Here is a 26173-nt window from a genome sequence, read left to right on the forward strand (position 1 = left end):
TATCAATCTACATACTGTGAAATATTCTCGTAGTGATGCCACAATTACTGGTAATACATGCATTTTTCTTTGAGCTTATTTACAGCTGTTGACTGTGTTTCAACGTGGTAATTTTCAGAAAAGGCTCTGTGTAAAATAGGCAGCAGTTATTTTGTGGGGTTAGCATGAATTTGTACAGATGGTTGCTGTTAAGGACCTTTTAGTTGCATAGCAGTCAGCTTTTTCAGTCTTCAGCATATGGCTGGGTCAGGTTGTGCTCTGATGCTTAAGAGAGCGGATCAGGCTCTCAGCCAATGACACCCACTGTGGACGCTGGTTTGGGATTTGCCTACATTAAGACTCCTCTCTGTCAGCATTAGTAGCTGCAATAACAGGTAGTTCTCTATCTGGCCAGTTCCATGAGTTCTTATGGGATTATTGCAAGGGTGAATGTGTGTAAGATATAATGGAGGAAGTTGTGAATAGAATAGAGTTTAGTCCTTGTTGGAGGAGAGTGGATGTGCAGAAACTGGTTCTTTTTCCCAGTTCTACTTGATCATAACCTTGACTTTAACCTCTGTGCTGTAGTATCTTTCTCTTTGAGGGGTATTTATAAAGTTTGTGGGCTGTATAAAGGAAATTGCTATTTGCCTGTTGCTGTTCTTTTTGTGGTTATTACTATGCACTTGATGTGTAGTATTTCTGGTGAAAAATGGAAAACCATTTCGCCTTTTGAATGCTCAAGCAGTGAGCTTTAAAGGGCTTGAAATATACACTGCAGCTTAGTCTATTAAGTTAAAAAGTAGCTTTGCTAATAAAGAGCAGTTGTGCAAGAAAAACCTTTTCATTTTCACGGAGTATTGACTCCTACGTTCATAAACTTCATAAAATATTAATTCCTAAGTATACTGGATAATATTTAACTTAAAATTCAACCAAAATAGAGAGATGCACACCCATTCCCAGTGCTGGTTTGTTTTTTTTTTCCAGACAGGCTGAATGAGGGTGGGTGCCTTGTTGTACTTGACATCTGCCCATGACTGAGTAAGTCTGATTTGTACAATAGTAGTAGGTACTTGAGCTGTGCCCTTGGCAGTCAGTAGATTAGGGGTGTATGTGACAAGTTGGACACTGAAGGGACATGCTATATCTAAGCTCTTCAGTTTCCTCATGAATGGACTAATATGTTCTGTTGGCCTTCCCTGATCTCAGTAACCACATAAAGCTTTATGCTCTTAAAATAACTGACAGTCAGCAGCTGTTTTTTTATCAGGATTTTTTTTCCCTTAATAGTGATGAGAAAGTGGGATCCAAATGTCCGAGTCCTGTTGTCTTTGTGAAACAATACTGGTTTTTCTTGTATTGCCTGGTTTGCTTCTGTGTGCCTTTTTTCTTACATGGAATGCTTATATAATCAACCTTGTGTCAGCAGAGTCTATTTTGCCACTGTGGATTTATTAAGTATAGGTGGTGATGAATGAGCTTTAATATGCTGCAAGTTGTAGCCACAGGTGACTTATATTGGAGAAAGGCTTTATGAGGGATGGAAAATGCAGGTGAAATGCAAGTCCTTCACAGAACACTGAAGAGATGGTAAATCCATAAGGACACAAACATTTTAAGAACAATTCCACATCAAATTGATTACATCCTTTAGTGCCAACTTATAAGCTTCATGGTATTTTGGTTCATCTCACCGTAGATACGTGAGTTTACGTTTGGTTCATTATGCAAATTCAGGCATGAAACAGTTGATCATCTGACTTAAATAAAATATTCTTCTGAATTTTAAAGCAGTGTTTTGGTACACACACCTCAGCAGTTCAGCGTTCAGTGCAGTGGGTTAAGGCTGTCCCTATGCAGTGTCCCGACCTGGGATCATGAGCACCTGCATGTGGAAGTGGGTGCATTTTGGGTCCCTGCCCCATTTGAGGAAAGATGTGATGCTGTGCAACAAGGTAGTTTTTTCATCCTTGGAAATATTTAGGTAAAAGTTGGCTTTGGCAGTAAAATAAGGCTGTTGAAGAATGGAAGGGAAGTGGGCAAGGGAGGACTCTTCTGCCACCTGTAAGGCATGTGAGGGGACTCACTAGCCTGCTTCTTTGCACTCTAAAGCCTGGAGAGTCATGTCAGTGGGGTTGACTGCAGGTGAAGTGTTGCTGGGGAAGAGCTCTCTGTCCCTGCTCTGGGTGAGGCTGTTGGCTACAAACTGCAGCAGGCAGACTGAGCTGTTTAGACACAAGGTAGAGGTTGGAGGCAGTGTCATCTTCAAGGCCATTGGTATGAACAGAGAGGCTCATTTGGAACAGATCAACTTTAGAAATAATGTACAAAGAGAGGAGGGACCTCTGATGGCTTGTGGCAGACACGAAGGAGTGGATTAGAGCTTCAGTAAAAGAATGTGCTCCAGCTGTGTGTTGTCCTACATCTCCCTTAAAGAGCGTGTTCCCATACAGGTCTGGTTTTAAACTTAAGTTACATAAATCTTTATGTGAAATGCCACTCCAGTTGCTTTGAAATTTAACAATGACTCTGGTATTGTCAGACTTGTCACTCTTGGAGTTCAATTTAGGAAGCCCATAACTGCCAGAAGACGGATTGACTTGAGAGCCAAGATCTGTTAGGGCACAGATGCTGGTGTGCTTAGGCAATGAAATAATCCCATTTTAGCTGGGGAACACAGAAGCACAATTGTGTTCCTGCAAATGTTATGCAGAGGTTGAAGTTGCTGAATGGTTTTGAGATTATAAGTTCGATTGCATTAAGACTGTATAAAGGTTTTCCTTTCTCCATGTAACAGCAAAAGAGGTTTATATTGCTGCTGTACAGTGTCTTATTGAAGGTTGCAGTGGCTATGTAGTGAAGCAGTTGGTATTCTGGTTTGGTACAGGCGTCATTCTGGGCCCTTTTAGGGACGTTTTAGGATGATGAGAGCAAAGCCATAGATCTTCTGGAGCTTTACACTCTGCATATTGGTAATGTGTCCATGGCCAGGTTGCATCCTGCGTGTTAGAATGTATTTTTCACAAGCCAGATGTTTACATTGCCTTAATAGTACTCTGTGTGCTGTACAAGCTAGCTTTGCAGTAGAATGGTTTACATAAAACAAGAATTACTCATGCTGATTTAAAATACAGTTTTGTATCATGGAGTTCAGTGTAGTGAATCCTGTTCTATTAAAGTCTCACTTCCTTTTTAGTGTATGTGGCTTACCTGAAATTGCACTGCTTGTAAATGGCATTTCAGGAAGTCTGAACTGATCCAGCATGTGTCTACGGCTGAATTTTGTTGACCTCCTATGTACACTATGATGTGTGTTGGTTTTTTTATTAACAAAACTTCCTTAAAATTTTGTCTTTGGACCGGTTTTGCACAACTTATGTTTTTAACAAGTACTTATGCTTCAAGGTAGGGGACCCCTGGTGGCCTAGTGGTTAGCGTGCAGGACTCTCACCTCTGCGACCCAGGTTCGAATCCAGCCAGTCCCCCGGGCAGATGGAGTCCGTTAGCCCTGTGTGGCCATCCATCTATGAGAAGGTCACTCTAAACAAACCTACGTCCTGAGGACTTCACTGCCATTGTCCAAGCTTGCTTGGCCCCGGCAGATGAACCTTAGGATTAAAGGGTGGGCTCAGTTCAGCGCAGGCTGTGTCTCACCTAAAAAATCCATTGCGCAGGCTGGAAAGGTAAAAGACCTTTCCCCAAATCTTCGTTCGCAAAGATGGGCCATTATATATATATGCTTCAAGGTGCCAAACTGAATATTTGGTGCTGATTTTTTTTTTTTTTTTTTTGGATAATAAGGAACAGTGTTGTAGTCTTCTCAATTAAAGAGAAAAATCCATGGAGAATATTTTTTTTAAATGTTGTCTGATGCCCTCTTTAATCCTTGCTCCTAAGCAGCCCTGACTGAACAGATGTTGCATGTGGGTGTTTGCAGCTGGTTTGAATAGCCTCTGGTGGAAAGACCTGAGTCTCTGCTGTTCCTGTGCTTGCAGAATGCTCTGCAATCACCTTGCACCTCTTGCCATGGTTAGTTTTGGTGGCTTTTGATCAGAGATAACCAACTTTTTGTGCTGGGATTGCAAGCGCAAAGTGTTAGTGCAGCTCACTTGCACTGGTAATGCTTAACCTGTGCTGTGCCAGCCTTGAGCTCCTAAGTTCCTGCTGTAAGAGCTCATGGATAGTCTGGGGATCTCTGGAAAATCAAACTGAGTGCCTAAAAATGGATAGTTGCCATATATCATCACCCTGACTGCCAAGTGCCAGGACCATTGTTGACTTGGTGTTTTTTTGGAGAAATTATCGCTGCTTCTTTTTAAGGCACCTTTGTGTGTAAGGGGTCACGTGGAAGGCAACACAGAGGTGCTTGTTGGATGGTTTGCCAAAGGTTGATCTGATTGAAGGGAACAAATGTTGCAAAAACAGCAAAGCTGAACCCTGAAGGGCATTAGAAAGCAGCTTTTCATGCTTGATGGGGTGAGAGAAGCAGGAGTATTGGATGGATGCACTGTAGTAATTAATGTGGCTGGAGGGACACTGCAGGAGGACATTTCAGTAGTTTCAAAGGTTATGAAATGTGGGGCTTGTCTGAAGACAGAATAATTTAGTGAAAGATGGGTTTTACCCGAGTAGATAATGAGGGAGAAAAGGTTGCATTTTGAAGATGTTGTGGAAATAGTTCTGGAAAAATGTGTTGCCTATTTGCCAGTAACTCTTTATACAGGCAACATACATTTGTGGAAGATGGCTTTTTCCCAATTTATCCTAATTGATGGCATAAATTGATAAAAGCCATTTAGCAGTGTAACTGCTTTTTTCTAAGGCTCTTGCTGGCCTGAATGTGTAAGTTTTTTTGAGAAACAGCACCCTTCGTGTTTCCTATGTCTTTTCTCTCTTGCCAAGTGAAAAGATCCTGCAAACAAAACACTCTTTCTTTACTCCCCCCAGCCGGCAAACAAATTACCAGTCAGGCAAAACTGCACGTCCCTGATGATGTACTGCTGCAGGCAAGATGAAAAGCATAAATGTAGATCTGTCCAAAACTCTATGTAGTATGTGGGTAGAAAAGAAGAAATGAAAAGATTATGTTGATATAAATATTATCACATTCACCCAAGGCTTTATAATATTAAAATGACTCAGGACCTAGTTCAACTTTTGAATTTCATTTTAATTCTTGATGCTTTATTGTCAAAGAGAACAACTAGTAAAGGTCAGTGTTGTGGTTTTTGGGGTTTTTTTTGGTAATACAGAATATTTTTATTATCTGGAATGTTTTGTGGTGATGAAAGTGACAATATTGATTTTCATTGGAAAGTAATTCAGTTTAACACATTTTCAAGAGAGATTTTTGTTGAAAAAGAATACAAGTGTATCCTTGTGTAAGGAGCAACTCCCATCTTCTCTACAACTACATTTTAGAAACTGGAAACTTGTGAGTAGATTCTTCTGAACCTTTTCTTCTACAAAGAGGAATTAGGTAAGAGAACAATTCAGTTTTCTCACTTCATTTACTGTTTGTGTTTCAAGTTAGACCCGGTTCTGCTCTCATTGCTGTTCAGTCTTTTAACAGATAAGCAGCAGAGCTTTTGTGCATTGAGGCTTTGGGCCTTGCATTGAAATGGAACACTTATTATATTTCTTTCTAGGCAGAGGATAAATTGGCTCCCATGGGCTGCAGGGGCATCTCTGCTCTGTTATGTGGAGCACCTCCTGCCCCTCCTTCTGCACTGACCTTGGTGTCTGTGGAATTGTTTCTCTCGCATATTCTCACTTCTCACTTTGGCTGCAAGTTTCTTCTCCCCCTCCTGTGCCCCCCATCCTCCTTAAAGACATTATCCCAGAGGTGCTGCCACTGTTGCTGATGGGCTTGGTGTTGGCCAGCAGTGAGTCAGTCTTGGAGCCAGCTGGCATTGGCTCCACTGGACATGGAAGAAGCCCCCCTGCTACCAAAACCTTGCCGTGTAAACCCAATACAAGAAGTTAATTAGAAATTAGCATCCTGGTTTAGCTCCTGCCTTTGCAAGCCGAAAGAAGACTAATTGAAGTTTATGGTAGCCAAGGGAGTAGCAGCAACAGGCAACACAGCTGAGCAGTAGGGAGGAAATTAATGCAGAAAGAGTTTGTGTACACGAGCTGTGGGGAAGATTGGGATAAAAGCTTTTCATTGAAATTGGCACTTCTTATTATGTCACATTTTTTGTTCTTTTTTGACTTCAGACTTTTGAGTTGATGGGATTTATTCTTGAGTCGATTTTCTTTCTGCCACTGTTAATAGTGTTGACATATTTCTGTAAAAACCTCCAGAGTCAGTTGGGAGGTGGACAGCATGCAGATCCTCTGGTGCTGGAATACGTTTTAGAATGTGTCTTGTCTGCTTTGTGACTTTCTGTGGTTTAGTTTTTACTTGAAACCATGAGATTCATTTTCTTACAGAAAACAGAAGGTAGACTCCACAGATCTTCAGCAGTCATTTAAAGCAGCTTCCTTTGTCCTGCCCTGCTGAGCACAGTTCAGTGTGGCCACTGTCATCTAAAATTATGTTTTACCCCCTTTGGTGAACAGTGGAGTTACTAACCCAGGTGGCACTGGATCATTCTGTGCTCAGAGGGGAGGTAGCAGCAGTGCTGCATGACAGGTGTGTTGCAAGTGCCTGAATTCCTGCAGAGATCTAAGTGGGTTTTTTTTCTGGTTGGTAGCCTGGAACCCCTTTTTTTTTCTCATCTGGAAAACTGAGAAATTCTGGACAAGCTAATGAAGAAGTGACTTAAGAAACGAAAGGACCCAGTTAGTGAGTTGTAAGCTAATTTGTTCCTCACTTAGTGGACTATGTGGTTTTTAAAATCAAGCACAAAGAACACCCAGGCTTAGTCTTTAACAGTTCTCTAATCCCAGATTGCTGTGTGTTTTTCTGCTTTAGTTGATCCAGCTGCCATTGCATCTGCTTTTAGGTATCCAAAGGCCAATTTTAGAACAAGGAGGTAATAACAGTTGCTTATCTTCTGATACAACTGAAAAGGGATTTGTGTCCTAAAATATGCTGAAATTAGCATTTCTGTCTCAATTATACTTTGCCTGCTATTTAGTATTTTTGGGCTTATTCTTTTTTTAGAAAGAGAAAAAACAGTTTTAAGACTAGAGTTGGTTACCTTAACCTAGAAGAAATTTCAGCAACCTTATTTCAGTGTCTTCCTTTCTTGAAATAAAGTTCTCATTTAAAACAATCCTTTGTAAAGGATTGCCAGCAGTGGTAGTTTTGATTTGATGTTTGTCTGAGAAAGTGACTGGGATCTGTCATGTGCTTTTCTTCCCCACTATATGAAACATAGGAGCCTGACTATGAGTGTTTCAGTATGTTGGTAGGATTTATTTTCCTTTATAGGTGGTTGAAAATATTACTACATCAAATGGCATCATTCATGACTAGGATTTTCTGTTAGTGCCTTTTAAGACTTCCATGATTTTCATTTTGATTGCTAATGGCATTTAAATCTTTCATTTAACTGGCTTAGTATATTTAAAGAACTGTTCTGACCATTCATCTTAAGAATAAATGCTCAATTATTTCTGTTCCAAGGGTTATATTGACATTAAGCAACCTTCTTTTAGCAAGTTCAGACTAAAGAAATCTAATGAAGTAGTTTCTGTAGTTTCATTGACTGATGTTGTGTACTTTTGTCTCAGTCTTACAGATAATTCATGGAACAAAAGTTTAAATTATTGAAGTTATGTCTTGGCAGTAGCTAAATCATTCTTGAAGAATGACCAAACTCATCAGTATGCTGCTCTCTGCTTCCGGGGGGATTTTTCCCTACATGTTTGATCTTGGATTAGAAGCAACGGATTTTCAGCTTTTTTTTTTTTTTTTTCAAAACAGGCACACAAGTGCCTTTTGTCTGCTGGATGCATTTATGGTGACTTGAGCATATTCAGTCTCAAGTTTCACTTTTCAGACTTGTGTCTGGGTGGAATTCTTGTGTCCTGCTGTTGCTCTGAGTGCTCACAACCTCTTAGCAGTGTTTTGGTCAGTCACGTTTCTGCTTAGCAGGAAAAATGGCTCTTTAATAAATAATGCTGTGAAACTTGGAAGAAAAAAATTATAAAAGCTCTCCTTAGAGCAGAGTTATCATGTATGTGTTCTCTCCATCTCCAAAAGGTTCCAGTCTCTAATAATCCCAAACAGTACCTACTCAGTTCTGTTTCCCTCTAGTTATTCTTTTATATTTCATTTTGTTTAGCAGTTGTGCATCTCTCTGTCCATAGCAGTGATGTTACAAGTATTTTCTCTCCTTCTTATTAGGTCCGTGAATTTATGTCCTTCATTGCCAGGCATATGCACTTGAATACTTTAGAAGTATGTTTCCATTCAAAATGTGAATGTTGACATTGTCATCTGAAGCCTTTTGAATATATTCATGTAGGAGTTAAAATTGGAAGATGAAGAAATGGGGGGAAAAGAGTGAATTTTTTTGAGGAAATGACAAGTTTCTTACCTTATTTACTGGGCACTTGTGCTGGTCACATCTGGTCACAGTACTTTTCTTTGAAGGAAATATGGCATTTGTTTTTCTGCATGAAATTTATCCATTGTGACCCTATATTTTAACTGAGTGTGTCACTTTTGGGTACAGGCTAGTATAGGTCCTAAATTGATAATGCACAAAATATTAAAAAACTTAATTTGTCTTAGCTAGCAGCTAATCATCTAAATCAATACTTTTGAAATAAAAGTTGTAATCCTGAAAAGCAACAATGCTGTCTTTAAATTCCTTACTCCCAGAAAATTCTTTGATGGTAACATTCAACTATAATCAGTGTCCTTCCCTGTAGCCAAACATGGAGGAATTAAATCTGCAATTCATAAAGGGAAGGGGGAAAATAAATAGAACTTTTCTGTGGGTACATCTGATCTGTTTTATTTCATTTTTCTGTTAAGAAGTGACCTCATTTTCAAAAGGGAAGTGTCCCTTTCTTTGTGAGTGCTAAGTAGCTTGGTACTTCCTACATGCAAAAAAAAGAAAAAAAGAAAAAAAAACTCTCCCCACCCTACCCCAAAACAACTGAAGGATGTGTATATTTGTGCCTTATTTGAAGATGAAAAACCCCTGCGCCTGAACACCAAAAAAACTTGTCTTATAAAATTCAACCAATCAACCCCTCCCCCCCCTTGTATGTTCCATTTTTTTTGAATGCTAGAGGTATTCTGCCTTTGTATGTTCCTATGTGCAGCTTGGTAATACATTTCTGATTATTCTGCTGTTGTTGGACATCTGGGATGTGTCTGATTCAGTTTTAGTTCACTTGGATGCAAAATCAGGCATATCTTGGAAAGTAATCGCACAGTGGTGGAGTCTGTGCTGGAAAAACAGGATACTGTTGGAGTCCAAAAATTCCTTTATTGACTTCCACAGGATACTCAGTCTTGCTTGGGTGTTCATTGTATGGGGAGATCAGTAGGTTTTGCATCTGAAACAGATTTGTTTTAATGAACTGCAGTTTGAGCTTGCTGATGTTGTTAAGGACATCTTGTAAAGGTGAGAGGTGTTGGGTTGTATTTGCATTTGTGTCCTGCCCTGGACAGTGAAAGTTGAAGCAATTAAGTTTTCATGTGATCTTCAGAGGTGTTACACAAGTATCCTCCAGGACCAGTGAATGCTGTTCAAGAAAACAGCTCAGTTTTTCGAGCAGCATCTTGTACTGCAGCTTGGTGACTATCAATCCCATAAATAGATGCACCCTGAAATCCAGACATCAGTATGATTCCTGCAGATAATAGCAAATTTAATAACTGTAAAATGTAGAAGTCTGTCACAGAAAACCCTGAGCTACAGCTACTACTGTTCTGCTTTGTCACAATATTGTGTGTATATTTATGCCTGACCTTCCGATGACATTTCTGAAACTTGAGCATCTTGCTAATCTCCTTCCATCTTCCCAAGCTGTGTTATCACATCCAGTTCCATCACGTTGGATTCCAAATGTTTGCAGCATGCAACGGCCCTGTTCCAAATTCCAGACTTCCAGTTTCATTATTCTGCTCCAGCTCACCCAGTACAGGGTAGTTGAATCCAAGCTGACAGCCAGGTAGTTGGAGGTGTATCAACCAAAGATCTGGGAGGGAAATCAATTTGAAGTGAACGCGTTAAATCTTCAGACAGTTCCAGTTTGCTTCTGTTGTCCCAAATTGCACAGAGGTCATGTATCAACAAGTCAACCAGTCCCTCAGAAGCCCAGCTGGACGAGGAGAGCAAAGCTGTGTTTGCAGGTGCTTAAACGTGAATTGGTGTGACTTGAGTGAGTCAATGTGGGAGTGAAGCAGAACATGAGAACTGAAGCAGAGGAGTTTTCAGGCTTTGTTAAGCTCTTCTCTCCCAGCTAGAGCAGCGTCTTTTGGCTGTTGTCTGGGTACCTCTTTGCTCTCACAGTGAGGTTTTCTCCTCTGTTGTTCTGTCTCCCCAGTAATTAGAGCACCAATGTGACTGTGTTCATTTCTGTTTTCAGATAATTAGAGCTGGGCCCATATAGCAAAATACATGGTTGTCTGTCTCGGGTTTTGCTCAGGGCCTTTGCCAGGACATCACTGGTCTGTCATTGGGAACCGGAAATCCTTCTCATTGCTGCTCTTCAGTGGGGTGACAAAGACTTTGGTTGATGAGGAGTAATTACATGATGCTGCTGGTTTGATGTGCAGTTGAACCAGCCACCTCTCTGCTGTGCATGCTCCAGGAGTAATGAGGAGTGATGTTGGAGAACAGAAATGGCCTTGTTCTCTGGACAGTTAACGTACTGGGTTAGAAGACCAATGCAGAACTTGGGAGCAAAGGGAGGGAGGAGGGTAAATGAACGGAATCACATTGCTGGAATTTGCTGTTAAAAAGAATTCGTGCATTCAACACCAGAAAGCTAAGGCATAGTAATTTTAGTTAATTTTACTTTTGCCCTTTGGATTCTGTATGCTTTCATTAGATTCAAGCAATGAAGTAAAAGCTTAGTCACACTTGCCTTGTATGTTGTTCTAGGGTGTTGATTAAAAAGAATCATAAATAGGCTGCTTATCTACACATACTACATTTAGTTATTTTACATCGAGGTCCTTGATACAATGTCTGAGAATCCCAAACAATTTCTTAACTGTTTATTGAATGTCATTATTTAAAATACTTAGGAGTCTTCAAATAGGTATTTTCTGTTTATTGAATCAGTCTTTGATGTTTATATTGATTATTGCCATCTGCCCACTCCCCCCCCAAAAAAAGTTCCTGAATGCAAATTTCAGGATCCAGCAAAATTTTGTCATGTTTTAGAAACTTCTCCCCAGAGACTGCTTTTTGTGCAGCAAGGTGTTGGTAGTTTGCTTATGTTTTGACTTCAGTGAAAGAGTCAAACAGAGGAAGGTGGTGTGTTTGTGCGTGCTGTTGCTTGATTTGGGATATGAGCCAGAACATAAGTTTGCAGAAATTTGATGAGAAGCACTAAAGAAGGAAAAGCCTTCTGTAACAGTGTTTATGTAAAACTCCTGTGGTTTAGTAGTTGCTGTACTTGTTGGTTTCCCTGTAAGTTTATTATTCACTGGACAGTTTTTATTTCAGTGTTTACAGAAACTCTTGTGGCAAACATTCATCTTATCTCAAGCTATCAACTGCATCTTACTTTGAGTGCAGTACTGACCCTATTGAATAAACATCTGACTTACTGCCCTGCCCTGCCTTCCTCCCTTCCTAATCTGACTGCTGTATCCTGTGCTTTTGGATTTGGAATAGCATATGACTGGCTCAGCAGAGATTTCCCAGGTGTCCCCAGAATTAATCTTGCCTTCTTTTCATGTTCCCAGTATATGCTGTTCAAAGGCCTCAAAAGCTTCAGCTTTCAAGGATTTTGTGTCATGAAAGTATTGTGTTTCTTTGAGATTGCCTTTGAATTGCTAGACACCAACACTGCTTTCAGTCTAAGGTTTGAAATTTAGAATCAGTGTTCCAAGTGAGTGAAGAAATGCTTTGCTAAACTGCAGAAATCTATTCAGTTCTAGTTCTAAATGTCTGTAAATACATAGGCAGGCAGGAGCAGTTCAGGCATGACTGATGTCAGTGCATGACTCTTTTTTTAAAATTATTTTAACAGTTGGTTATGTGGGATTATAGCACTGCATTTTCCAGGCAATGCTTTGTGCAATATGCAGCAAGACTTTGTTCAGGTGGTCACAGTCACATTTTTCTTGGTCTGAGTTGCTATCATGATTCTCCTGAAGTATTATTGTTCAACTTTGTTGTTATATTAGTTATTTCTGAGGTTCTTGGAAAATCTTTCAGGCAAATAAGGTGTTGTTGCAGCACGACTTATGATGTTGCTTGTGATGAAAGTCATGTTTTGTATTTCTCATGGTGTGTGTATACCCTCCTGCATATTATCATCCTGTCTTGTGTGGGCAAAATCATAATTACAGCATCTCCAGAGAACAAACTGCTGAACTTAAGCATGAGTAAAATATACCTTAATTGTAAGAACACGTTAGAGCAAAGCTTTGTTTAACAAAGTTTTTGCTTTGTTTAGAGATCTAGAAAATGATTATAAATATATACTGCAGAGAGCTGAATATACATAGTTGAGAGAATATGCAAAGGCTTGTGGGAAGGTGTGATGAGCAAGTGGGGATGCATATGGATGTCCTTGCATTTCACTTGTCTCATGTTGGTTCTGGTACTTGTACACACCTGAGCGTGGTCTTGGGTTTGTCTGATACCTACACCAAACTTCCTAATTCCATTTTAAATTCATATAGTTCAGCTTTATAGTTCAAAGTTACAGTGGAAAATTATAACCAGAAATATCTACTTTCTGCATCAAAGATTCTCTAAGATTGGAGAATCACTAGATTGTCTTGGGAGGAACAGTGAAGCATCTGAATTGACACACTTTGGAGTAAGTTATCCACATAATTTGTTAATGTTATTTCATACCTAATTCTGTGTCTTCTTTCTTCCTTCAGCGAAGCTTTTTCTGCTTGAGAAATTGTCGGTGGAAATTTGACATCTAGAAACAGTTTTATATTGAAGGCTTAAGTTGGGACTGATCAAAAATTTCTTGAAGTCATAGCTTAAATTCATCCTTCCTTATCTGCTTAGCAGTACAGATTAAATTGCATACATCCAAGTATAATACAGAGAGAAGGGGGCTTATAGTTGTTCTCACATATCCACGTGTGTGTCCCTCAACAATATTAAGGATGTTTTGGTAGTGGGAGGTAAAGTGGTGAAGTTTGATTGCTGGCCTTGTATGTGACTGCTGGAGCCTCTGTGTACAAACCACTTCTTTTTAAACTGTTTTTCTCAGTTGCTTCTGTGAATCTGTGTCGTAAAAAGAAATGGTTACTGGAAAGCTGATAGTGGGAGAGCGGAAACATGTTATGTGATTAAGGCTCCTGTGGGTTTTTTTAATATGTGGGTTTTGGTGGTTTGTTTGGTTGTTTGGTTTTTTTTTTCTGTTCCACCAAACATCTGCTAGTTTCATGTGAAGCTTTCTCTTTACTATTTTGGAGAGCTGGTGAATAATGACCCCACCTTTACTGTGCTTTTTGTGGCACTGTAGACTCTTAATGTATTTCTTCTTGCTTGTCTGCCTTTTGTGCTATTAAAAGTTGATCCTTGTACAGAAGCCATTGCACAAGTTTTCTCATCCTTTCCCCTCTCTACCTTTCCTAGTTCCTTTGCTGTAGCTGGTGAGATGGGGCAGGGAGCAAAACAGCTCATAGATCAGGTAATGTGGGGGAATGGTGCTATTTGTCAGCAGGTGTCACAGGGTATCCTGAGTTGGAAGTGACTCCGAAGGATCATCAAGTCCAACTTCTGGGCAGTACAGGCTTAGGAACTTCTAGGCTGGACACAAGCTAGTCCAAGCTTGCAAGTCGTAGCTGTGAAGTTGCACAGATCAACCAAAGCTTAAAATTAGTCATGTTTTGCATCAGTTTCATATATGAACTGAGTTTTCTGATTGTATTGGTGTTTTTCTCATTTAAAATGGGAATGTATTAAAATATCTGTCTTGTAGAGTAGTTCTTGTGAATACCAGAAGGTGGCATAACAGATTTTCCTAAAATGTTTTGATTGCAAGAAATGCACAGGATGCTTCTACACTTATTTTAAAGCTGAAATTTTGATCTAAGGGAAATTGGGTCAGTTCGGACCTTAATATTTAAAGGAGTTATTTAAAGGTATAACCATCCTGCTTTTTTTTTTTTCCCAAATGTGAAACCTCTGGTGAGATTCATGCTGGCTTTTATAGCTAAAGTTTTTGAAGTTGGAAGTAGTTTACTTGAGAGTGCAGGGGGAAGGAAGGGATCGTCTGTCGTGTCCGTAAGTGCAATTCTTTCCTGAGCTGTTTTACAGAATCCTAGTTTCCCATGAATACATTGTTTGGATATTTTGCTTTACCAATTTGCAAAAGGAGACCAATTCCTGCTTGTTTTAAACTCTTCTTGTTAACTGGTGCTATGAAAGAATAAATTATTAGTATGGTAACTTATAAATTATAGTTTTGTGCTGTAGCAGCTCTAACCACATGCAGATTTATAGGTGTGCCAATGTTGTGTTAGAAGAGGTAAGTGAAAAGTGTGCAGAAAAGACCAATAAGCCTTTAAATGACGATCCGTTTTCAGCATAATTTGCATTTCATTCTGACAAACAGGAAACTTAGTCTTTGTGCAGTGTTGCCCTGCATTTAATGAGAAGCTGATGTTGTTAGAACCCATTTCATGCAATGCTTTCCTTATTAGTCTGTCTCTGGGGCTGTCATCTTCACTGTGGTGTTGATAAAAAAGTACTTAAATATACTTTAAAAATAACTATTGTTTCCATTCAAAGACCTAGAGGGACTTACTCATAGAGAGAGTGCATTGGGCATAATTGGCAAGGTTTTGGCAGTGGAGGTGTCTGTGCAGGGGTGCCCTGTGAGGGATGAGGCTGTGACTGCCCTGTGCCAGACACCGCTGGGGTTCATTTTGCATTAAATCTCTTTTTTGTTTGGATAGTAAAATTAATTGGTGTAGGACAACCCTGAAACTTTTGAAGGAATGAGATACATGGAATTTTTTCTCTTTCCTTCAGCTCCCTCTGGCAGACAAACACCTGAATTACAACTGCTTTACTTTCAAATATTTCAGACAAAGGCTTGTCCCAGCTTAAAGTTATCACAGTTGCTTGATGTTCTATATGTGTGCATCAAAAAGATATTTTCAGCTGTAGAAAAGTACATTATTGCAGCTGTAGGAGGTGCTGAAATACCAATATTTCTTGGTTTAGCTGACTGTTGTACTGCTTCTTTGCCCACCACAGCTGTTCAATGCTGTTTCACCTCAAGGACTTCTACGCCACACCTACTAAATTTTTTTAATTTTTTTCCCCTTCTCTCTCATGTGGTCTACCCTTAGCCTGCTGTGATTCATTAGAGCAGCACAGATGAGAAGAATATGACTGTTTTGCATAGGAGCCTTGAGTTTTTGCAGAATTTAAACCCTTTTTTTTGCTGACCAAACCTCTGGGAGGTGGGTGGAAGGAAGTGGTGTCACTCCACTGGCTGCGGCTGTCGTGGGCCAAACCTTCCACCCACCTCTCTGCAGTCCTCTCCTCCTCTGAGCATCACCGATTTATTTTCAGTTCTGTGTCACTGAAGGGTGGTTTTGCCAGGTGAGGGGATGTGGTCACATGTACAATGCTATAAAGTTGTAGAAAACTGCCTGGAGTGTGTGGAGTGCTGGTTAAATTCCTCCGCGGTGGGACCTTTAGTAGCTGCTACGTGGACACTGGAGAAAGCATTGAACTTCAGTTTCCAAGAGTCAGATCTTTGAAGTGTTATGAAATAAGAGTTTGTAATCAGGAGACTTTAAACTATTTAAGTATTTCATAGCTTTTAAAAATGCAAATAAGATTGCTGTTCTTCTGTGGGCCTTTCTAAAAACAGCTCGTACTTAGACTTTTCTTGCTATGTACAATTATTTTATGCAAAGCAGCATGTCCTGATTTGATCCTAAATTATGCAGATAGTTACACTGTCACTAAATAGGGGTATTGCAATTCCAATCTGCTAAGTGAATATCTTAAAACTGTCACTTTAAATCTGCTTTTGGATATGAATTAATAGCTTGTACATTTGCCCAGCATAACAAATTTGAAATAAATAACTCGCATTATTTGAAACTTTGCCTTGGAAATGCAGAGTTTTCTTTAAATTTATGTTCTCATAGCTGCTAGACAAGAAAGCAGTTTGTAATTTTATTTCTATGATTATTATGCAGGAATTTTGACATTTGATGATTCAGCATTATAATATAGTGGTGTATTTCAGAGAAATGGAACTGTTCCATATAAAGAATTGTTTTTTGTGATCATGGTTTGTTTTTTTTTGTCTTCTGGAAGAATCTAAATGTAAGCAAGGTATGCATTTTTAAAGTCTCGTGTTATTTTCAATGTTGATGGGAACTAAGATTGTGCTAATTCTGTGGCACAAACATGCTCGTTGATTTTATACCTTCCATTCATGTGAAAGGCTGTGGCCTTGGGTCCTTTGTATAACAACGCTCACCAGTGGGGACTTGCAGAACACCTCTTTTTGCCATAAAAGATAACTGGATATTTTCTGAAGAGCCAGAATCCAACTCTGTAGAAATCTTAGAATTAAAGTTGCTCCATGCACTTAGGACTGCAGCGGTGGTTACAGGTATCCATGAGGTGCAAATCATCAGTGAACTGCGAACGTGGATCCTCAGTGTCTTTGCTCCTGGCCCCCTCCCAAGTGAAAGAACCTGTGAAAACTATCCATTTTTGTCAGTTCTCACTGCTGCAAATGGGTGTGGAAGTGCATCCAAACAAGAGACCTGGTTACTTGATTTTGCTTTCCTTTTGGGAGGAGGTACTGTGGAGGTTATCACTGGCTTGGTTTGCCGAGGAAGGGAGGATCCTGGGTAAATGAACCAGGGACTTCCCCCATGTTGTCTTTTGGGAAGGAGTGTTTGGACAACACCTATCTTTGTCACTTGGTAGGAGTTGATTCCTGATTGTTTTTGGCTCATGGGGGGAGGAAAGAAAAAGAAATTTAAAGTATGGCGTTTAGTGCAAGACTCCCTTTTTCTCACATGGCCTCTTCAGCTGTTCCAGCTTTGGTACTATTTCTACCTCTTCTCATGGCATTTAGTTGGAATACTCTGTGGACTTGAAACTCCTTTTCTAGTGTATAGAAATTGTACTTTTTTTCTTACTGATGATAAACAATTAACATTAGTGATAAATTTGAAATTGAACTCTTTGCTGTGTAAGCCTTTTTCACATGTCCCTGTGTGTGAAGGCAAGCTGAACTCTAAGGGCAAGTTGCTATTTCATAAAAATTTGTGTCTAACATGCTGATGGCAGAAAATTAAATTGAGTGCATCTATGTAAGTGTCTCTTTTGTGATTCCTTAGAGGAATCCAGCCAGCTGCAGTGGCCATGGGCAGCATGGTGCAGCAGCTTCGAGTCTTGTTGGAGAAGATGCATTCCTGCTGGTTTTTTGGCTCCTGGGTGGCACACAGCAATTTCTGACAACCTGGACTTGAAGCATCAGCATCTTTCTCAAAACCTTTCCCTTTTCATTCTCTGTCAGTCTTCCCGAGGGACTCTGGCCTTCAGATAAAGATGCCAGGGTGCCCCCAGTGGAGATTTGGGGATTGTGGGTTAGCAGACGTCAGAGGTGACGGTGCAGTGGGAATTCCTGTGCTCAGGAAAAGTTTGTATTTTTGTCTTTTAATGAAGTTGAGTCATTACAGAAGCACACAAGAGCAGGGGCTTTTTTCTTGCCTGCTCTTTTCATCAGGGACACTGTGTGTGGGTGAGAAGGACCACAGAAACTCACTCCAGAGGATAAAGACAGTAAGGCTTATGAATGCAAAATGACTAAGAGATCCTTTGTAAATAATGGAAGACTGAAAGAAAAAAGCCTACAAACTTTAATGTTAAGAATATTTTCATAAAACTTTACCCGACACATGGCTCAAGTAGTTTGCACTTTGCTGTCTGTGGTGCAGGAAATACTGAACTTGTTAGTGGCTGGTGCTCAATCCTAGCCTCTGTTTAATTACTAAATTGTTTAATATATTTGCATCATTTGAGTCAGATGTGTAAATGTGTTTAGGCATACTTTACTAAAATAAATTGTGCAGCCACCAGACCCTAACAGCTGTGGAGAAGCTGTTTAGAAATAAATTCTTTGTAGTTCACAGTTTGATCAAATAAAAATAACTGTTGCTTCAGACAATTATCTTCAGCAGGGTCAGTCTGGCTGCTGTGACTGTGCATTCGGGTTTCTGTGTTGATTTATTAAATATAATCACCTGGGGAAGATGAGCAAAGTTCTCTGAATAAATTGGTGTTAATTCAAAAGCATTTGTTCTTAGCAGTGTGTTGTCAGCAGAGTACATTGGCTTAGATCAAAAATTGGAAACCTTCATTAACTCGGCTTCGGTTTTACCTCCTATTAAGTGTTTTAAGACCTTATTTTACCTAATGCCTTTTATGTAAGAGTAATTTGCCCAAGCAAAACTGGTTTGGTTTTTTGGGATTGTTTTTTTTGCATATTATAACCTGTGGCTTGTAATTAAGTTAACAGTGCAACTTGACTCTTGAAAGTGATTTCTTGCTAGAAATCTTACCTCAATTTTAGAACAATCCCTCTTCAAGAATACACACAAGAAAATGCAGGGCATCCACAAGTGGCATAACATAAAAACCACTTTCATGGCCAGAAACACACACTTAGGAATAGATTTAAAATATTTGAGACTGTGAGTAGTTACAAAATGTACCTGAATCAGAATTTAATATTTTAATAAATTAACACTTCCAAATATTAAAAGTGTGAATACTGCATGGACTAAATTTGCTCATTTCTTGTTTTCCCCCCTTTTCCTGAAAGTTTTTTGGAAGCTGACTTAAGTTTTAACTAAAGTTATTTTATTTAAATTGTTTTAAAAATAGCTGCTTGTGACCTGATAGGAAATAGTGTGAGTTCGACTGTTTGCTGTTCCTGAATAATTTCAGAAGTTTCATACTCAGACTGTCTTTTTTTTTCATTAATGAATGATGCAAAGACCAGGATAATGGGCTTTTGAAGAATGTATGAAATGAAGAAATGAATTTCTCAAAATGATTCCTGCTCAGTTGGATAGCTGCTGCCTGTTTGTTGAAGAACATACATTTTGATAGTCTCAAAATCATGTGAGAATTTGAATCTTTCCTAACTGTAGTGTCTGGGAAGGAAGGGGAAGTGACTGTGTCAGATGCAGGGTAATATACATTTGTCAAATTATATACAGAAATAATATATGTGTGTGTATATATATAGAGAGAGAGTGTATATATATATATATATATACATGCTATATACACAATCCCATATATATAGTATGCATATGTATATTTATGTATAAAAATAATTTTCACTGAAATGATGCATCCTAAAATGTTACTGCAGCAATTTCCTCATTTATATAGGAAAAAATGCTGAGTGGGTGGATGGAAAACTGCAGTACTTCTTGTTAAACACGTGGTACATGCCCTGACTGCTTAACTTAATATTTAAAGATTTGGGGATTTTTTTCCCCTGTTTTAGAAATGGCCCTACACATTTTGCTATAGAGATGGGAACCTGCACTACTTACAGCATTTTGACAGCAGGAGGGGTTGGCTGCAAACCCATTTTATCTCACTTCTTTATGCTTTATGGTTGTTCCTTGTTCCTTGAGCAGTCAGACAAATTTAAGAGAATTAAATATATTTGATAGTAACTACTTGATAAGCGTCTCTGTTCCATTTGTGAGGCCATGTGCATGTTGATGTCTACAGTACAACTGCTTCCAAAAGACGCTGTAGCTTATATCTGGTGTCTGAGGGCTTTTTTACCTCCAGTTATTAAAAAAAAATTCTCTGGGACAGCATAGTGGATAGTAAGCCAAAGTAAATGTGTAATTGTCAGAACTGTCTTGAACTATTTTAAAGCTTATTTCTTGATGAAATAAAAAAAAATGATTGAAACTCTGTTTCTTGGGAAGATAGATCTTTGGTGTTTCTAGAATAGTTGCAGTTTCAGTAAAAGCATTGCCAGGTGGATATTGCCAATTTTTTTCTGTACTTCAATATTTGTGGAATGTTACAGTGCCACTGCAAGAGGACTGGTTTCCTTTGGATTCCTCCTTAGGCAGAGATTTGTTTTCCTTTCATATGAATTTTGGTGTGAATATTTTCACAATATATGGTCAGAGAAATTGTATTTATTAACTGACTCATATATAGGGCAATACTGTCAACACCATCTTTTAATTATTCTCTTTCAGTAATTGGAACAGCTGCAGTTTAATAGACTGAAAAGCCAGAGGTAGAGGCATGAGAAGCACCCATGTGAAGGGGAAAGAGCTGAATAAGGAAGCCAATTAAACTATCACACGGTCAGTTTTTTAGGGAACCTGAAGAGAAATTTTATGCATCCTTATTTGCTCCTTATTTGTTCAGTTTCAGACTTGTGTCTTTACAGCCATATTTAAACTGCTGAAATGATTTGATATTGAAATTATTATTGCGTTTGAGCTCCATTGCTTTGGGAATACTTTATTGGATTTTGGAGGTTCTGCTTTATTTCATTCTGTATCGAAAGGGCCTTGTGTAGTAGGATGCATCAGCTCAGCAGGCTGGGAGTTTGAAGATATGGAAAAGATCAGAGCAGTTCCTCCCAATGTGAAACTGATTTTCTGCCTTCAGTTCAGAGTGAGCTTTGCTGGTGCTAATATCATAAATCAGGGGGTTTGTCATATAATAACAAATACCTGTTTTAAAATGGAAACAGGGCTTTGTCTCAATGAATTTTTAGAACATGGGTGTTGGGAAAAAGAATCTCAAAAGTTTGAAGATGTTTACTGGTCTTACCACCACCATTTGAAAGTATTTGTCTGTGTATCTGAGTCTGGTGTCTTTTGTTATACAAACACTTAATCAGCAGGAAATAGTCTACTATTAGAACACATAATATTTGTGACACAAATATTTAGACCTTTCTGTTTAAATTTCTAGATGAAAACAGGAGATGTAAATCACACTATTTGTGTAACTTTGACTGTTTTTCTTCCTGTAAAGCTAAAATAAACCTGAGGTTCTGGAAGTGAGAAGACTTTTCAGGTCACACTAAGAAAGCGTTTGCAAGACTTGAGAAAGTTTCCATATAGCATAACCCTATTTTCATCTAGTGCTTTCAGTTCCTGTGATGTTTAGTAGATGAATAAAAGGAGAGAGGTAAGTAGCTTGTTAGAGTGGAACAGCAAATTTTTTTAACTGCAGCAAATCACTTCACTGAGCAAATATTTTTTTCTGTTTTGTTTTTAACAGACTGAGGAAAGTTAAACTCAATCTGTGCAAACTGAGGAAAATCCAGCGGCATTTTTGGAAGTTGACTTTTATTCTGCTTAGTTTTCCTACAAAAATTCATGTGGCATTCCAAGGCTTAGAATAAATATTTTCACACTAGTATAGTTTTAAGTTACCTGGGCTCCGATACATCTTTCTGCCGGTGCCTTTTTCTTTGAACAACCGTGAAGGGAAGTCTTATGGGAAATGCAGAGATAGTTTTAAAAGTTTTGTTGGAAGTATACATGCTCCAGAAATGTAAATGTGGTGGGCTGTAAGAGGAGAGCATTTATTTTACAATGCAGGTAAAAAGCAGCAAAGGCATACATGTTGACAGTCAGTATGTACGAAGCAGTGTGAGTTAGCCTTCAAGTTGCACAAAAAAAGGAAGAGGATATCCTAAGGAAAAGAAGTCACAAGGGGGGTGGTTTTAGCTGCATTCCTGCCCTTGAGGATCAGGGAGGGCTTGCATAAGAAATGGTGCTGAGATCAGCCCGCTGACAGGGGGTGGTTGGTTCTGTGTGTGACTCGATCATGTGCTTGCTGAGTGTGGTGCTGAGCGCCTGCTCCTCTAATTTGGGGCTAAATCTTGGTTGTTGGTCAATAGTGAAGCAGGATCTGGGGTGCGGGGGTGGAGGAAGAGGGTTAGGAAATGCTTTGCTCTTTTAACAGCTCTTCAGTGTCCCTTCTCACTGTGGGATCAGAGCCTCACTGCTGTACAGCCCCAGTCAGTAGCTTCTGGCCTTGCTTAACATCTCAGGTCTGTAAAGTAGCATCTTGGGATCTTGCCTTTGGTGGCCTTATTTACCTTTTTTTTTCCTTCTTATGCACCTCTTCCTTTCCTTTATGGAGGAATTTTCTGCAGAAGTGCTTGACACACTGTCAGTTTCTTTGCTTTCTGTCTCCTCAGTGCAGCTTTGGAAACACAAGCACAGAAATGGTTGCTTAAAACCCAAAGGTTTTCTCATCTTTTGTACACAGAGTAAAGGATATGTAAGAGACTGAGATAATAAGCAGAATGTAACTTTAGACAAGTTATAAGTGCTTTTAATTTTGGGTGTGAACTTGCTGGTGAGAAAACCACAGAAAACAAGTCCCTTGTATGGTCCCAAGCTGCTGTGTAATCTGTGCAGTTATTATGGGACTTCGGCATTTAAGGGTTTTAAACTTAAAGCAAATCTCCAGTTTATGTGCCAATTTGTTGTATTTTCAGAGCACTTGTCTGGAAATAACTGTTTTCCCACCAAGTAGGATTCTGCACAGACCTGTATTGCTGCTTTTGGCCCTCAGAACCAGTTCATTTGGGGATGAATGGCAAAGCACTGTAATATGAGAACAGAAAATGTATATTCAGTAGGTGCAATGCACACCAGGAGATCAGATTTCTTTTCTCATATTTTTACATGTGTAACTAGACTGTTATTTTGAGGTCTTAATTAAAATATCAGAATAATATACTGTGATTTTCTATTGTAGTAGGAATAGCTTATGTAAAGTGTAAAATACATTATAATAGTATTTTCCCTGTGAATATGCAACCACTCTGTGACTGTCAGGAAGAAAATGGGATTTGATTTGTTTTTTCTCCTTATGTGCAGATAGGTGATTCATTTCTCACATGGTTGTTCTTTAGCAATTGAAAAGCATTTCTCTATTTTTAGAGTACCTGGTGTTGCTACTTTCTTCAGTTCTGCATTTTGTACATGGGCAGTTTGAATAGTGTGTGCTGGACATTGGGAGGAGATTTGGTTGGGCAGTGCTTGGGATTCATGTGCTTTCAAAAAAATGTTTACTGCTACTATATTTTCCTGTAAAGTTTTTATTTAGGTTGCTTGTAGATTAACTGGAAAAATAAATGGGATCAGAAGCACCCAAAGGGAGAGCGGGTTTTTGAGGACTCATGTTGTCCTGTAGGCTGAATGATCTTCTTGGGGTCAAAAGTGAAAAATAAGTCTGATTTCTAGATGTGCTATGATTGACTTAAATGCCAGTAAGTGCTTGGCAATGACTTTGTGGCTTGAGTAGGCTTTTACCGGTTAAAAGGGTATTTCAAGGGTTACTTTTGGAAAAGTGATGCATTGATTGTCTTTAGCCTCATTCTTTGGTGTTAGTAATGCCACTGCTAATACATAAAACATGATCATCTCCTTGGGGTTAGCAGAGCAGGGAAATAGTGATTTTACTAGCAGTTACTAGTTTATTGCACTGGCTGCACTCAGTGTGAGGATGGGAGTTACAGCACTTGCTTATCGTATTTTAAGACAGTTGTGTGTATGAATTCAAAATGGGGATTTTTTTCTTTGTGATGATAATAGCTGCTATCTGACATCTTTCAACTTGACTTCTAGGCCTTCAGTGCAGAGCTGGCATGATTTGGTAGTCTGGTGTTATGTGTGGGTATGAGGCTGCACGCAGTGTTTACCATGCGTGCAGCCAAGCGTGCCTGTTGGCGTGTAAATGCATGAATTATTTTGCTGAAAGTATGACTTTTTTATGCTAATACTGCATGCTCTGCAGGACTAGTGTTTCTTAATAGTTATAGCACATAAAACGCTGTTGTCCTACACAGTGATGTCTGTTCAGCATCCCAGGTAGCAGTTCCTGTGCAATTTGTTGCCTGGGTTAATGGTGCTCATGTGTAATTTAGAACTTCTTCAAAGAAGTGGGAGAGAGCTTCTCAGTTGTTTGTCCAGGAGGTGCAGCTGTTTTTGAATGAGTCCTTGACTCTGGTCATCCTGGGTTGTTTTAGTTCCTTGCCTGTGGTTATGGTAACAGCTTCAAACGTCCAAAACTATTTTGGTCAAGAATTTTCAATACTGGTGATCAGAAGCAGCAATTATTCCCTGGTGATTCCATCCCAAAATTAATGTTGGAGGTTTCAGTACTACAAAAAAACCTATCAGCATTCATTAGATGTTATTAGAATGATTAAATTTATAGACATTTATAGAGATAGCTCCTGGTTTGATTCTTCATTGCTGGGTAGCATGACAGGGTGTTGGCTTTTTAGTGACAGGATTAAGCTGTCCTGATGAACAGAAATATTGTCACGCTGTACAAAGACTATTCTGAAATCTGTAGATTTGGTCGACTGGCAATAAATTACAAGTGCTTTATTTTTTTTTCCCTGTAAGGTAATCAATATAGCTGAAGCTCTGCCTTCTTTTCCCTAGAAACCTGCTCTGCTTATGCATAGTATGCTATTCAATTCTCCATTCCCTTTTTAATAGTTTGCCTCCTATGCTCCCTGCTGTCATCAGCCCCGGGAGGTCACCAAGCAGAGCACTGAGTTGCAGAGTGGTCCCTGATGGGGACCTGCGTGACCATCTGCTTCGTCAGTTCTCCAGGCAATTTGTGAGCTGCTGGGGGGGCGTTGAGAATTAGATTGTTGATAGCGTTCCTACAAAGACTGCTATTAACAGCCTGCTAGTCTCTGCTTCTCTACTGCAGAAGACAGAGTGATATTTGTGTTCCCATAGCATGTTGTAAAATGCATGAGATTTTGCTCATCCTCCTTGGAAATGAGAATAGGAAAATGAGAGCATCCTGAACCAGAAGCTATTAGAAGAACATGCAGAAACCTGCAGCGATTTGTGCTTTATTTTGTCTTCCTAGCTATGGATTAGAAGGACTGATTTTTGCAATGGGCTTTTTCCATAATGGCATTCTTGTATTGTTTGGTCAGAGCTTGCACAGGAGGAAAACAGGCTGCTGAATTTAGTCACTGATCTCTATTAGCCGTGGCCTAAGGCTATGCTGAGATTTATATCCCATTTGTATTGTTGCAGCTCAAAAGAAGAATGTTCAGAGGATGACAAGTGTATTCTGAGTAGGTATGTTGTTTCATTTTCATATGAAACCCATTTTTTTTTCTGCTTCCATTGGTCAGAAATGAGGTTAATAGGAAGAGAATATAGTACAGTGCTGCAGTGTTCCTGTTAAGGTAGAACAATAGCATCAGAAACAGTTCTTTAAAAATTAGCTGCTTTTATTAAATCAAGCTGCATTGTGCTGGTGTGCACAGTGCAGTCTTTCTTTTTTTTTTAAAGCATATACTGCAGTCAGTGCTTCCCTAACGAGGTGGCACTATTGTTGAGTTAGAAGGATAGAATCATCATATTGCTTTAGGGGACAGCAGGATTTAAAAGGAGATGCCTTGCAGCCCTGTTTTACAGATTGGAAGCATCGGTTTAAGGGCATTGGCAGAATCATTTCCTTGTTCTTAGCAGCAGCCACTGCTGTGTCAGTAGTGTGTGGAATGGAAGTCCTAGTTGGTAGTCTGTTATGGAAACGCTGTTTACTGTTATTGTAGTACCGTGGTGACAACATGCCATTGAAATGGAAAACGAGCTCTCCTGCTATCTGGAAATTCCCAGTTCCTGTGCTTAAAACATCCAGGTCATCGCCACTTTCTCCAGCATACATGTAAGTGAGAGAAATGAGGATAATAAGGTGGGAATTTTTTTCGTGAGACTACCCTGTGGCAAAATACCCTGTTGTATATTAAATGACATTGGCACTCAGAATTTTCTCTTGTTTGCTGTGTAGACCCCCCCCAGATTTTATCCTGGATGTTTCATGATGGATGTCGTGTCGAGTCTTTCCCTTCTTGTTGAAACCTAGAGAAAATGTTCAGATTAAGCCATATTCATAATAATATTGTATATGTTCATTTGAAAAGTTTGTGTTGTTGTTAATTTGTAGAGCTGATCTTGAATTGACAAGTTAAGCTTTGAGGCTGGCAGGCTTTCTTTATAGTGTATATGCTAACATTTCTTCCTCCT

General features: G+C 39.3%; 1 protein-coding gene across 7 annotated transcripts in view; it reads left to right on the forward strand.

Moving 5' to 3' along the window:
• Positions 1 to 26173, forward strand: part of KLHL13 (kelch like family member 13) — a 78910-nt gene that overhangs the window by 19589 nt on the left and 33148 nt on the right. The window contains exons 1-2 of one of the 7 annotated variants that reach the window (XM_027687138.1): positions 24824 to 25222; positions 25702 to 25814. The exons of 4 other annotated variants lie outside the window; for them this stretch is intronic. In XM_027687138.1, the coding sequence (XP_027542939.1) occupies positions 25717 to 25814 (98 nt within the window). In that variant the 5' untranslated portion in view covers positions 24824 to 25222; positions 25702 to 25716. Of the gene's footprint in view, positions 1 to 24823; positions 25223 to 25487; positions 25815 to 26173 lie in introns of those variants that run through there. 2 more of the 7 variants (XM_027687140.1, XM_027687137.1) reach the window with 2 other exon arrangements.

This window comes from Neopelma chrysocephalum, unplaced genomic scaffold, assembly GCF_003984885.1.
Source record: "Neopelma chrysocephalum unplaced genomic scaffold, ASM398488v2 Primary Assembly neopelma1_73b, whole genome shotgun sequence".
In the NCBI taxonomy this organism is placed as follows: domain Eukaryota; kingdom Metazoa; phylum Chordata; class Aves; order Passeriformes; family Pipridae; genus Neopelma; species Neopelma chrysocephalum.